The sequence below is a fragment of the Saccopteryx bilineata genome, chromosome 6 (genome assembly GCF_036850765.1).
Source record: "Saccopteryx bilineata isolate mSacBil1 chromosome 6, mSacBil1_pri_phased_curated, whole genome shotgun sequence".
Taxonomy (NCBI): Eukaryota; Metazoa; Chordata; class Mammalia; order Chiroptera; family Emballonuridae; genus Saccopteryx; species Saccopteryx bilineata.
This window is the reverse complement of record NC_089495.1, coordinates 129,753,237-129,767,214: the sequence shown is the minus strand read 5'-3', so window position 1 is coordinate 129,767,214 and position 13,978 is coordinate 129,753,237. Positions and strand designations below refer to the sequence as shown.

The following is a 13,978-nucleotide window of genomic DNA, read 5'->3' as shown; positions in this document are numbered from 1 at the left end:
TTTATTTTTTTTGTATTTTTCTGAAGCTGGAAACGGGGAGAGACAGTCAGACAGACTCCCGCATGCGCCCGACCGGGATCCACCCGGCACGCCCACCAGGGGCGATGCTCTGCCCCTCCGGGGCGTCGCTCTGCCACGACCAGAGCCACTCTAGCACCTGGGGCAGAGGCCAAGGAGCCATCCCCAGCGCCCGGGCCATCTTTGCTCCAATGGAGCCTTGGCTGCGGGAGGGGAAGAGAGAGACAGAGAGGAAGGAGGGGGGGGGTGGAGAAGTAAATGGGCGCTTCTCCTATGTGCCCTGGCCGGGAATCGAACCCGGGTCCCCCGCACGCCAGGCCGACGCTCTACTGCTGAACCAACCGGCCAGGGCGATAGCCTGATTTTAAATGTTGCCTTCCGGGACAATATGTTTCCCCCCTGTGGTGAGAACTTGTAAGAGCTAGCAACTTTCAAATATATGATACTGTCACCATGTCGTATGTTACACCCCAGGATTTATAAGTTGTACCTGGAAGCTTGTACCCTCTGACCACCTTCGTCTGTTCCCATTTCGGGCAACCAGCAATCTGTTCTGTTTTTATGACTTCTGTATCCTTTTTGAACAATTTATAGATAAAGGAATAAGAAACCTGAAAATGTGACAAGAGTTTTACCCTCCTTTGCTTGGGGATAGGCACATATATATTTTTTTCAAATAAATGACATGATTATAAACTGACAAAGGAAAAGCAGAAATAGTACCAAAGGTCTGAGTACCCGATGTCCCCAGTGGTGACATCTTCTAGATCCATAGTACAATGTCACAACCAGGACCTTGACATTGGTGCACCACTGGTGACTAGACTATGGAAGTTACTCGGTTTCCACCATGTTTATCTCAGGTGTTGACTTGTGTATCCACCACCACAATCAAGACACAGAATCCCTCCATTACCATGAGAGACTCCTGAATGCTGCTTCTTTTATTTTATTTTTTTTTTAGGTGTTTTTTTTTAATTTTTATTTATTCAATTTTTTAGAGAGGAGAGGGAGAGAGAGAGAGAGGAGAGATGGAGAGGACAGAGAGAGAGAAGGGGGAGGAGCTGGAAGCATCAACTCCCATATGTGCCTTGACCAGGCAAGCCCAGGGTTTCAAACCGGCGACCTCAGCATTTCCAGGTCTACGCTTTATCCACTGGGCCACCACAGGTCAGGCTGCTTCTTTTATTTTTTAACTCACACTTCTCCCCTCACACACATTTACCTCTTCTCCATTTTGGTGGTTTTTTAATTCTAGACGCTATCTGAATGAAATCGTGCTGGATGCAACATTTTGTGGTTGTTTTTTTTCTTCAATAAACAGAATGTTTACTGAGGTCCATCCAGATTATTTTCTGTATCAAAAGTTTTTTTTTTTGACTGCTGACCAGGGTTCTCTTGTATCAGAGTTTGCTCAGCGATTTCTCTACTAAGGAATACTTGGGTCATTTCCAGTCCACTATGTTAATACATCTGCCATAAACATTCATGCACAGGCTTTCATGTGAACATAGGAATCCATTTCTCAGGGTAAAATGCCCAGGAGTATGATCGCTAGTCATGTGGTAATTGCGTGTTTAATGTTATTCATTTTTGTAATATATAAATTAGAAACTCTAGATGATGGGATGTGGGTTTGGAAGTGGCCTCAGGACAGGAAATCAGGCAATGCGGTAAAGCAAGTTACTTAGCTCACATGTGGTAACAGATTACAAGCATCTCGCCCTAACTGGGAGAGCAGATAGCACTGAAGAGGAGAAATTGATGAGACAATTAATACACATGCTGGGAGGGCCCATGCTTAGTTTGATTCTCTGTTGTCACCATCTTCAAATTCTTCTAAAATGCATTGATGAATTTTGGAGAGACAGAGAGGAGAGAGAGAGAGAGAGAGAGAGAGAGAGAGAAGCATTTGTTTGTTGTTCCACTTAGTTGTGCGTTCATTGTTTGCTTTCCCTTTGTGCCCTGACCAGGGATCGAACCCACAACCTGGAGTATAGGGAGGACACTCTAACCAACTGAGCAACCCGACCAGCGCCTGAATCATGCTTACTCTGAGGAGAAGCAATGAGAGAAATGCTGGAAAGTAGACACTCGGGACTAGAAGGGAAACAGGTTGGAAAGTGGTCGCCTGCGGGGACCACCAGAGACCCGGAGCTCCTGAGAGACAGAATTGTGCTCTCTGGGGGGTCTTGGGGCTGCTTTCTCAGGGACAAGGCTTGGGCTCTCTGGCCATCTCATTAGGGAGAGAGATGGTGCCATCATAGCCAAGGGAATGGCCAAAATCATAATTAGGGCCAAAGACCAAAATCTGGACAGTGTAGGGGAAGGTAGGTATGAGAGAAGACCAGGTGTAATTTGGAATTTGCATTTCTTAAACTGTTGGTCACTCGGCCACTCCACAAGCACAGCTGAGTGCCCACTAATATGCAGCAACAATCAGACACTGTGAAAGGCACAGTGCAGTTTGGAGGCGGGACCTTTGGGAGGTGCTTAGTCATGGGGGCGGAGCCTCTCCGGTATGAATTAGTTCACTCCGAGATTCCAGACAGCTCTCACTTCTTCCCACACGTGAGGGCGGACAGAAGTCAGAAGTCTGCCAGCCGGAAGAGGGCCCCCAGTTGACTTTGTTGGCATCCTGATCTGGGACTTCCAGCCTCTGGAACTGTGAGCATGAACTATTTATAAGCACTGCCCCCACCCCTAAGTCTGTGGTATTTTGTTAAAGCTGCACAAAGGGGCTAAAATGACAGGCAACCAATTTTATTAGTATCTTGTGTCTCTTTACCAGGGTTTTTATAAATCAATATAAATATGGTCATGCACTTATAAGTGTATGCATCTATCTATCTATCTATCTATCTGTCTCTCCTCTTCACTTGAATGAAAGTTAGTACACCGTCTATTTTGTGTGGTACCTATTTTCTTCTCTTCCTTAGGTTTTCCCTCATCAGTACAGAGAACGTCCTCATTTACACCTTTCTTTTCTGATCCTCCGGAATTGGACTGTGTGAATGTGCCACATGGTTTATTTAGCTCTACAAGATCTCTTATATAGTAGATGGATGTTTGGGCTGTTTCCAGACTTTGCTGTTGCAAATAGTACTATGGTAAATTACCATGCATATATATATATATTATATATACATAATATATTATATATATATATATTTTCTGTGTTTGTAGGTAGATCTCTGAGACAAACCCTCAATTGGATCAATGTATGAAAGGGTAAAGGTATGAGCAATTTTACTAGGTTTTCCCATAGTGTCTCCTAGGGCTTATACTACTTTGCACGCCCATCGATGTGACATAGGGGTGCCCCCATCTCCCCCAGACTCCCAAGAGAAGCTGTCAGCTTCAGACTTTTAAAATCAACCTGACAGGAATATCTAGTATTTCAGTGGGTGTCATCTGCCTCAGCAATGGAGGCCTTTTCTGAGGTGGAGTAGACCAAGGTGAATGGAGGCCAAGGCCATATGTGTGTTGGCCCCACTGTCCCACCTCCCCACCACAAGATGCTGCACTTGGAGCTGAGCCCAGAGGGGTTTATTATCTGTTCTTGGGAGCAGGGAGCTCAGGCTTCTAGTTAGAAGTTAGCTGGGGAAAGGAGATCCTCACACAGGCATGTACGTCCCGTTGTAGCTAAAGTGAGTGGGCATCAAGCAGTCCCTGCTCTCCTCGGGGATCCATCGCTGGACGTAGTTGGGGCCATTTTCCTGAGGCCACACGATAATGGTGTCTCTGGATGCCAGGGATGGGTCTTCTGGGAAGAAGTTGAAGGGGCGGAGCAGGAAGCCCACGGAGTTTCCTGGGGTAGCCGTGTTAGGGATGTCCTCTGAGTGGGGGATGTGCAGGAAACCCACTGTCACCCAGGCCACCAAATCCTGTGGGAGAGAGGGGTGGGCAGTGCTGAGGGGGCTCAGAGAGGAGAAGGGTGTGTGACCCTCCACCCAGCCCCCTTTATCAAAAACAGGCAGGCCCTGGCTGGTTGGCTCAGCAGTAGAGCGTCAGCCCGGTGTGTGGATGTCCTGGGTTCGATTCCCAGCCAGGGCACACAGAAGTGCCCATCTGCTTCTCCACCCTTCCCCTTCTCCTTCTTCTCTATCTCCCTCTTCCCTTCCCACAGCCAAGGCTCCATTGGAGCAAAGTTGTCCCGGGCGCTGAGGATGGCTCCATGGCCTCCGCCACAGGCACTAGAATGGCTCCAGTTGCAATGGAGCAACATCGCAGATGGGCAGAGCATTGCCCCCTGGTGGGCATTCCGGGTGGATCCTGGTTGGGAGCATGCCTCCCCTGTCTCTCACTTGGGAAAAATACAAAAAAAAAAAAAAAAAGAATGGGCAGATCTGGTGAGCACTGCGTTTGCTCTCCACACCCAGCAAGTCCTGGGCAAGGATCTGGGGGCTAGTACCTCTTCTTCAATGTTCTCATTGTTGCGAAGAAACTCCTCAAAGACCACAGGCGGGTCCCAGGGGTCGTTCTGGTTATAGATGCTACTGCTACACAGCTCAGACTCCCGATACTTGGTCACTGCCAGGGGGTATCTGCCGGGAAGAGAAGGCTGGTGGTTTTGATCCTGGGGGACTCACTCCCCAGCCCCTCCCAGGGCACCCCTACAGCATCAAGGGTGTGACTGTCCCCCAATTCCAAAGTCATCTCTTGGTAGTCTGACCAGGTGTCAGCTGGGGCTCAGGTGCTCAGAACAGACCCTCTGTTCCCCTTCCCCTTCCCCAAACACAAAACCACGCCCTGGACACACACACACACACACACACACACACACACACACACACACACGTGCACACATGTCTGGATACATTGCTGCATAGACTCACAGTCTCATAGACAGAAACACAGACACAGGGAAACCCAGGGAGGAGCCTCTAGCCCTCCTCTGCTTCCAGAGCTTCCTCACCTGGCCCAGGTGACGGCACGCTCCTCCTGCCAGTCAGGGGGCAGCACCTGGTCGGCCATGGAGTGGATCTGCAGACGGTAGCTGCGCTGGTGGCCCCAGGGGTTCTTCTTGGGGCTGGTGAAGAGCAGGTACTTGGGCAGAGGCCGTCCGAAGCGGAAGGCCGCCTGGCGCTCCCGGGAGTATCTCGTCTGTCCTAGAGTCGGCTGGACCAGGTGGTGTTTTGGGCTCCAGGGGTTGGTGATGTTTTCTAGCTTCATCTGCAGGGTCTGGAAGCTGTTCTTGGTGCCTGCAGGTGTGCAGGGAGACGCAGAATGAGGATTTAGCCCCCTGAAATGACACACCCCCATTCTACACTGGGATCTCCACCCCAGAACACATCCAGCAGCCAACCATCCAGAGTGAAGAGGGTGTCGGCGGTACACATGCAGAGCCAGCTGTGGGGTAGAGGAAGGAACCAGGAGAGAACTCAGACTGGTCAGAACAGCTGGGGTGATTCTGTTGTGAGTCTGGGCAGTTCTTTTGAGACCCGTGTCCCAAGCCTGTGGGCTGCGGCTGCAGTCTGAGAAAAGGGACAGTCTGTCTTTTCCCAGGCAGGGTCTGTGTCCATTGCCCTCTGTGCCCAGGGAGAAGGCGAATGGGGTTGAGCCAGCTGAAGGGGGTGGGGGTGAGGGTGGGAAAGGGAGGCCCCCCTCTGGTCTTGGGGACCTGTTCTGACATGTGATTTGATGTCCGGCCAAATCTTGTCATGATGCCTATGCGATGGTGACACTATTAATTCTGGAGACACAGAAAGTATTCTTGATGACACTGCATTCACCTCAGAGTGCTTGCTAGGCAGAAGCAGTGACACTTCTGACACTCTGAGCCATTATCCTCTCCCTTACCCTAAGCATGCCTTTCTAGCCCACCCGCCTAAGGGGTCAATGCAGCCCTAGGGCAAGGACAGGATCCACGCTGCGGCATCCAAGGCCACACTAGGGCACTACTCACTTTCACCATTTTTCAGGGGCACATGGATTCAGCCTTGCAGGTTTCAGAAGCAGGCTAGGCACATTCTCTGGATGGTAGGAGTAGCACCGCCCAGGGAAGTAGCAGCATCTCCCATGAGTTAGTATTTGGTCTAGAGGGTCGGTCCCAGCCAAGTCCTACCTGCTACATCCAGGTCGACGCGGTAGTGCACTAAGTGAGTGTGCATGTTGCCAATCAAGTGGGTGTGCAGGCGAGTCCCGTAGCGCAACCCCTCAGGGGTGTAGAAGGTTGCGTGGACGTAGCCGGTGGCATGCATCTTGGCCTCCATCACCCCGTTGGGGTAGAAGACAAAGTCCCAAATATAGTCATAGTTGTAGACTGTGGAAGTCGTTCGCAGCACCAGCACCTGGCCGGTGAGCCCTGCATAGAAGTTGAAGCCACCGCTGAAGTTGGAGTTAAAGTGACGTCGAAGGGGTACCCCAGTGGGCATCTCGAAGACACAAAGGGCTCGGGGGTAGTGGACGGGGTCGTCGGCATCGTAGTAGTGGTGGGCATCCAGGAAGGTGGCCGCCTCCGGGCAGTCGATGCCAGGGGCCAACTCATGGGTGACGGTGCCCAAGCCCCAGCCCACGTCAATGTACTTAGTCTGCATGCCCGCAGGTGTGTGGCCTCCGTAGAGCGCCACGGCCTCCTGTATGCTCACTTCGTAGGCAATGCGCTCCCCCCTAAAGTGCACGTTCAGGACCTGCAGCCCCGAAGAGGATCGCAGCCTGAAGGCGAAGCTCCAACCCCCGTAGAGCACAGCGTTGCCTTCCACCCTGTAGCGGGGGCCTCCGGGCTGGACCAGGTGGGGGCCGTTCACAGTGATGGGGCTGGGGAAGTCCCCGCGCGGCTTGTAGGATGAGAAGAGGGGCAGGTCCCCCGTGCTGTCTTCCCCCTGACTCTGGGGAAAGGCGTTCTCCAGGACCACCACGTCCACCTCTCCAGCAGCATACTTCCGAGCCAGTTCTTCCGGGTTCCGGTAGAACTTGCCATTGTACCAGACCTGCTCCACCTCCCAGTCCCGGGCGTCTGAGCTGCCGTGGTCCACGAGGAGCTCCAGCCCAGTGGGGTGCAGGAAGTAGCCTTCTACAAAGCGCTGGATGATGAGCCACGTGCGGCGCTGGCCCGAGGCCACGCCCCGAGGGGCCACGTCTGTGAAAGTCAGGCACCGGGCGTGGCAGTCCTGGAAGGAGAAGCCCGTGGTATCCATGAAAAACCGGTGCAAGGGCTTGGTGGCCTCCCCGAGGGTGCGGCTCAGCAGGGCATACTCCACAGAGGAGATGGGCCTGGAAGCCCAGGAAAGCCGGTGCTCAGGCCTGGGGGGCAGCTCACGCACGTAGTGGGGCCACGGCAGGGGCCCCACAGCGAACTCAGTGACGTTGGGACGCTCCTGGGCTCCGAAGAAGATGACAGCACGCGCCTCCCGGACCGGACGCCTCTGACCGCCGTCCAGAAACTTCAGCACTTGCTGCTTCTTGGGCAGCAGCAGCTCAATGAGGAACACTGAGTTCTTGGCGATGGCCGGTGCGCTGGAGGGCTGCAGCCTCAGCTCCTTCCGGGACCAGAGGAAGCTGCGCACGGCCTTCAGCTCCGGGGTGCTCAGGTCTGAGAACACCCCGGCCTTGCTGCGCAGCATCCACGGGGAGTGCTTCGCCCCTGCCTCAGCCAACGTCTGCAGCATCAGGACCGTGACCACCACCCAGCCGAGGGCCGAGGTCTCTGCCCTCATGGCTCTAGAATGCAGAAGAAATGCACTTAGTTGTTTTATGAGAGGGCACGGGTTTCCACCAGGCTGAACCTAGGTCTGCCGTGGTGTTCCTACAGATGCAGCTTCCTCCCTTGGCCCCCACCCCACCACTGGGGCCCCATGCTGCCCAGACCCGTGCTTTACATCGATTTTAATTCTGCATTGCCCTCCCTTGTCTAGTCCTGAGGATTTCCTTGCCTGCACACGGCCCCCTGTGTTCCCCTCGTCTGGGCATTATCTCAGCAGGGCTGAACCTCCAACAGCCAGGGCCTGTGACTCAGGGCACCCGCCAAATGCCACGGAGCACTTCTTGTGTTGAAAGAGGGGTGCGGTAGTAAATCATAAACCCCTATCTGGGTCGGTCATGGTGGGTAGGTATGACTCAGGCCTATAACTTTTTTAGTGAGAGGTTTTTAAGCTAGCCCTGTCTGTTGTTCTTGTCCATCTAGGACAGGCATGGCCAACAGTTTTTGCCCTCGGGCCAGATTAGAAAAGAAAACTTTTTTCACGGGCTGGACGAAATATTAAAATTAAAAAATGTTAAATACAAAAGTAATTCATTTAAGGCCCTGGCCGGTTGGCTTGGTGGTAGAGCGTCGGCCTGGTGTGTGGAAGTCCTGGGTTCGATTCCCGGCCAGGGCACACAGGAGAGGTGCCCATCTGCTTCTCCACCCCTCCCCCTCTCCTTCCTCTCTGTCTCTCTCTTCCCCTCCCGCAGCCGAGGCTCCATTGGAGCAAAGGATGGCCTGGGCGCTGGGGATGGCTCCTTGGCCTCTGCCCCAGGCACTAGAGTGGCTCTGGTCGCGACAGAGCGATGCCCCTGGATGGGCGTATAAATATCCAAACTGTATCGCAATCAAAACAATATTTAATTAATAGAATGAGCTTGAAGGGGTTATATCGCAAATAAAACAATTATTTCGTTTTACAAACAGCCTGGACATGTTTTCAGTTATCAACTGCAGCTATTGTCTATGCTACAATGCTACTTTGATTTAGCACACTTGACCACAAAAATAATGACTTGTTTGACCTTGGGTGTGCACTGGCAAACTCCGCCTAAGAGAATGTAGGTTTCACATCGCTGCTAAACATCAAACAGTTCATATGGAGTACAGACAAGTATGAAAGTTGTAAATCTTTACAATGGAATTTTTTAAAAAAATTAAAGAAGTATCGCGAACCAAATCGACCAATTATTGGATGTTAACCCTAGATTAGTCACATGCGGAATTCTTTTCCGCGTATCACTATCTTCTTAAACATTTCGATTTCCAATAATCAAAGACGCTTCCACTTCTGAGTAGCTGAGATTTTAAAGTAGCGGAGAGTATTAAAAATTTAATCACGGGCTGCATAAACTCATTACCCGAGCCGGATCCGGCCCACAGGCCATATGTTGGTCATGCCTGGTCTAGGACAAGGTTAACACACCTTGAAAAAGAGCACAGAACCTTGTAGACTGATCCCACCCTCCATCCTTGCTTTCTTGCATCTTCGCGTAATCCCTGTTAATTCCAAATGTGTAACCAAAACCACAAACTCGTCCATTTTGGCTAAAATAAACTCTTATAAAAATTATCTACAGCCTAACCAGGCGGTGGTGCAGTGGATAGAGCATCGGACTGGGATGTGTTCGAGACCCTGAGGTTGCCAGCTTGAGCGCGGGTTCATCTGGTTTGAGCAAAAGCTTACCAGCTTGCCTGACCTGTGGTGGCGCAGTGGATAAAGCGTGGACCTGGAAATGAGGAGGTCGCTGGTTAGAAACCCTGGGCTTGCCTGGTCAAGGCACATATGGGAGTTGATGCCTCCAGCTCCTCCCCCCCCTTCTCTCTCTCTGTCTCTCCCTCTCCTCTCTAAAAATTAATAATAAATAAATTAAAAATCAAAAAAAAAAAAAAAAAAGCTCACCAGCTTGAGCCCAAGGTCACTGGCTCGAGCAAGGGGTTACTCGGTCTGCTGAAGGCCGCAGTCAAGGCACATATGAGAAAGCAATCAATGAACAACTAAGGTGTCCAAACGAAAAACTGATGATTGATGCTTCTCATTTCTCTCCATTCCTGTCTGTCTGTCCCTATTTATCCCTCTCTCTGACTCTCTCTCTGTCTCTGTAAAAAAAATAAATAAATTCACTATTTTTAAAAAAAGAGCTTCCCAAGGGGAAAATTAAAAAAAAAAAAGTACAGGTGCAGATGTTTCCTGTGTCAACACGGGCCTTCACAGCAAAACTATGGACTATTTTTCATGTAGATAAAATTTGAAATGGAGTGTAGACATTCAAAGAGCGGGCTCTAGAATCAGGGTGCTTAGGTTCAAGTGCAAGTATGTCCCACCATGAGGACCTGCTGTGTGACCTCGGGCAGGTTGCTTAAGCTCCCTGGGCTTTCATTTTCTCAACTGGAAGTTGGAAATATACAACCACAGTTCCTACCTCCTAGGCTTGTTGCAAGCAATCAACTAAACAATAGGATCATGTGTTTAGAACTGTGCTTACCTTCTAGGAAGCACTCAAGAATCCTTAGCTACTCGTTTTAAAGCCAACCGTGAGAAGCTGTACAGTGGTACCAGAAGATTGAAAATGTAAACAACATAGACTAATTTGGCTGAGATTCGGCTGTAGGCCTGTGGCTTTGAGGGTGAGGATTGGGTGACCAGTCCTGCCCAGGCTGCTTTGGCCCCTCGGCAGGGGGGTGCTCAGGTTGTGGCCCCTTGACCATCCACGGAACCTTGGAGGGCATCTCAGGGCAGGGCCATCCCCAAGTGGTGATACAGGGAGAGGCCCTTTTCCCTTCCCTTTTGGTGGGGGGTCTGATCAGGGTCTTCACCTGATAGCTCATCCTCAGGAGCAGCCAGTGCTGTCCTCCAGAGCCGGGCCCACCCCCTGGCCCTGGTGCGAAGGTTGGGGTGGAGGGAACCACTTGATTTTGTGCAGTGCAGTCTGAAGAGTTGGGAGACAGAAGAAGGGTGTGGGATGAGCTCTTCCTTCACTATTATTTTGGCTGAACATCCCCCCCTGTCCTTTTAAATAGACTACTTCTTGGAGCAGTTTTAGGTTCATAGCACAATTGAGCAGAAGGGACAGAGATAATTCACAGACCTCGTACCTGCCGCTGCACAGCCTTCCCCATTATCAGCATTCCTCATGAGAGTGGGACATGTTACAATCTGTAAACTTATATTGACAACCTTATCATCATCCAAAGTCCATAGGTTACCTTAGGGTTCATGCTCGGTGTGGTGCCGTTTGTGGGTCCGCACAAACGTAGAATGGCATGTATCCACCATGACAGTACTATACCAAGTAGCTTCCCTGCCCTGAGAATCCTCAGGGCTCAGCTGGTCCTCCCTCCCTGCCCCCAATCCCCAGAAACCCCTGATCTTTCACTGTCTCCACCATTTTGCCTTTTCCAGATGTCAGAAAGTTGGGCTCATACGGCCTGCAGCCTTTTCAGACTGGCTTCTCTTTCTCAGGAAGATGCATTCGAGTTCTTCCATGTGTTTTCACAGCTGTTCCTTCCCCCCATTTTTATAACTGCTCATCCCCACATGTCCTTCTGCTCCAGGAAGGAGGGAGATGACCTATCCATTCCTTTAAGCTTGTCTTGCCCAGTACAGTCCTGTGTGCCACGTCCAATTGGGCAGCTGGTGTGTGGACGATAGCATGGAAGCTATGGGAGAGAACATCTGGTGGCCACTGTGCTCTGCTTGTGTCCACCTGAGCATGGTCCCCACCTCCTCGCTGCCCCTTTCCCATCTTGCCCCTGGGTGGTCACCCGATGCTTTCTGGGCTCTCCCTCTCATGTCTTCATTTCTTCTGGCCCCTCATTCCAGGCCCTTCTTCCCTCTTCTCCCAGTTCTCTCCTTCTACATCTCCCAGATGTCCCACCAGAACGTACCTGGGTGCTCTGCTCCGCTCACCTCCGCAGCCAGCCTTTGTCTCGGCCTCCTTCTGGAGCTTTATGGCTCTGACGGTCCCGCCCTAGAGGGAGGGGCAAGGTGAAAGCTGGGCCAACCAAGGTGGGGACCCACATAGGGCTCAGGGGGCTTCACAGCAGGCAGGGGTGGCCGCCAAGGATGGGATGGGCATAGCACCCTGGCTGCTCTGTTGCCCTGACAGGTACCCAAGTTTGGAGACACCCCAGTCCTCCCTTCCACCACTTTGCCAGCGGGGTTCACTTCTGTTTTTTTCCCAACAGCACACGTGTCTCAGGTGTCAGTTCCCTATCATTCCTCAACCTGTGTGATGCTCTACTGTATTAGAGTAAATGTTGAGCTTCGGAGGCCAGAGATAGTACACTGGGGAAATTCACCAGCAAGTACTCTTAGCTGAAGCAGACCTGCGGACAAAGGCAGAGGCTGGTAGAGACAGACACCAACATCAAAAGCAGGGAAGTTAGGCCCTAGTTGGGTTGCTCAGTGGATAGAGCGTCATCCAGGGGCACCAAGGTTGCGGGTTCGATCCCCAGTCAGGGTACATACAAGAAGCAATCGATGAATGCACAACAAAATGGAACAATAAGTTGATGCTTCTCTCTCTCTCAAACCAATGAGAGAAAAAAAAAAAGCAGGGAATTAGACCCATGTATAGAATGGGGATACAGAGACAGAGCAGTTTGGGGAGCATGAAGCCACTGAGCTGAGGCTCTAGAAGAAGCCTTCTGAGCATCTCTGAGACCCTGACAGAATTCGGAAAGGAGGGAGGAGTTGGTTGGGGAGAAAGTCATCAGGACAGTGGTAGTTAGGGCCCACAGAGAGGAGAAGGGACAAGGAGGCTGGGGTGTGGGGAAGGCACCTGTGTAGGGGGTGACATAGTGCTCATGTGGCTTAGTCAGATGACAAGGGCAAATTTGGGCAAGGGAGGGAAAGAATAGAATCAGGAGTAATGACTGGCTTGTAAGATGGAACCAAGAGGTCGTTATTCCCTTAATCACCAAGGCTTTAATTGCTTATTCTTTTGTTATTATCTGACTTCTGTATTTCTTATTGTTAATATCCTTCTACTTGCACTGCAAGTGATTTCAGCCTTTACTGGCAGTAAAATAAAGGAAGGAGACAAGAGTTAGTCAACCTGAAACTTGTTTGCAATTCCAGAAAACCCTTGGTATCTCCAATGAAGGCAATTAGCTTTTAATGCATAAAGGATGACTGATATAGTGACATAAATCTTTCAGCCTCAGTCATGGGGAGTCTCGAGGAGATTTGGCTCCAAAGAGAGTTCTAGGAACAATTTGACATTGAAAAGTGCAGTCTGTTTATGTTTCGCAAAGGACATTGTAACCAAGTTAATGGAGTGAGGACAGATGGAGAGATGATACTTATAAAAATTGAAAGAGGAAATGGGCCACATGCAAAAAAATGAAGTTTGACCCTCAGCTCACACCATTCACAAAAATTAACTCAAAATAGATCAAAAACCAAAATGTACAGGACAAAACTATAAAACTCTTAGAAGAAAACATAGGAGTAAATCTTCTTGACTTTGGGTTTGGTGAAGGACTCTTAGCTATGAACCAAAAGTACAAACAACTGAGAAAAAACAGATAAATTGGACTTCATCAAAATTATAAACCTTTGTACTTCAAAAGGGACCACCAAGAAAGTGATAAGACAACCTTCAGAATAAGAGAAAATATTTGGAAACTATGTATTTGATAAAAGAATTGTTTGTAGAATAAAGAACTCTTACAACTCAATAATAAAAGGACAGATCCTGGCCGGTTAGCTCAATAAGAGTATCATCGTGAAACACCAAGGTTGTAGGTCTGATCCCCAGTCAGGGCACTTATAGGAAGTGACCAATGAATGCACAAACTAAGTGGAATGACAAATGAATGCATCTCTCTCTCTTTTCAGTCCTCTCTCTGTCTCTCTAAAATCAGCCAATAATAAATAAATAAAAGGACAAATAATTCAATTTATCTGAATAGACATTTCTCCAAAGAAGATACACAAGTGGATCATAAGCACACCAAGAAGATGCTCAACATTGCTGATCATCAAAGAAATACAAATTAGAATCACAGTGAGATAGTACTACTTCACACTCACTAGGTTGGCTAGACCCAAAAAGTCAGATTAACAAGCGTTGGTGAGACTATGGGGAGGGTAGAGCCCTAATACACTGTTGAGGGGATTGTAAACAGTGCAGTCACTTTGGAAAACAGTCTGGCAGGTCCTCAGATGATTAGATATAGAGTTACCACATGATCCAGCAATTCTACTCCAAGGTAAAGACCCAGGGAAAATGAAAACATATTTCCACAGAGAAACCTGTACACAAATGT

At 49.9% G+C, this 13,978-nt stretch overlaps 1 protein-coding gene across 3 annotated transcripts; it reads right to left on the bottom strand.

The window, feature by feature from the left end:
* Positions 1 to 3,242: 3,242 nt before the first annotated feature.
* Positions 3,243 to 11,683, bottom strand: AOC1 (amine oxidase copper containing 1). Of its 3 annotated transcripts, none has more exons than XM_066236988.1 (6): positions 11,591 to 11,683; positions 9,390 to 9,432; positions 6,086 to 7,680; positions 4,937 to 5,222; positions 4,433 to 4,565; positions 3,243 to 3,905 (listed from the first exon to the last, which is right to left on the bottom strand). In XM_066236988.1, the coding sequence occupies exons 3-6, from the start codon at positions 7,674 to 7,676 to the stop codon at positions 3,636 to 3,638; spliced, it is 2,280 nt and encodes a 759-aa protein (XP_066093085.1). In that variant the 5' UTR covers positions 7,677 to 7,680; positions 9,390 to 9,432; positions 11,591 to 11,683; the 3' UTR covers positions 3,243 to 3,635. The 3 variants fall into 3 exon arrangements, with proteins under 3 accessions (XP_066093085.1, XP_066093087.1, XP_066093086.1); XM_066236990.1 differs by lacking the exon at positions 11,591 to 11,683 and adding an exon at positions 10,520 to 10,541; XM_066236989.1 differs by lacking the exon at positions 9,390 to 9,432 and having other exon boundaries at positions 11,591 to 11,659.
* Between the last annotated feature and the right edge of the window lie 2,295 nt (positions 11,684 to 13,978).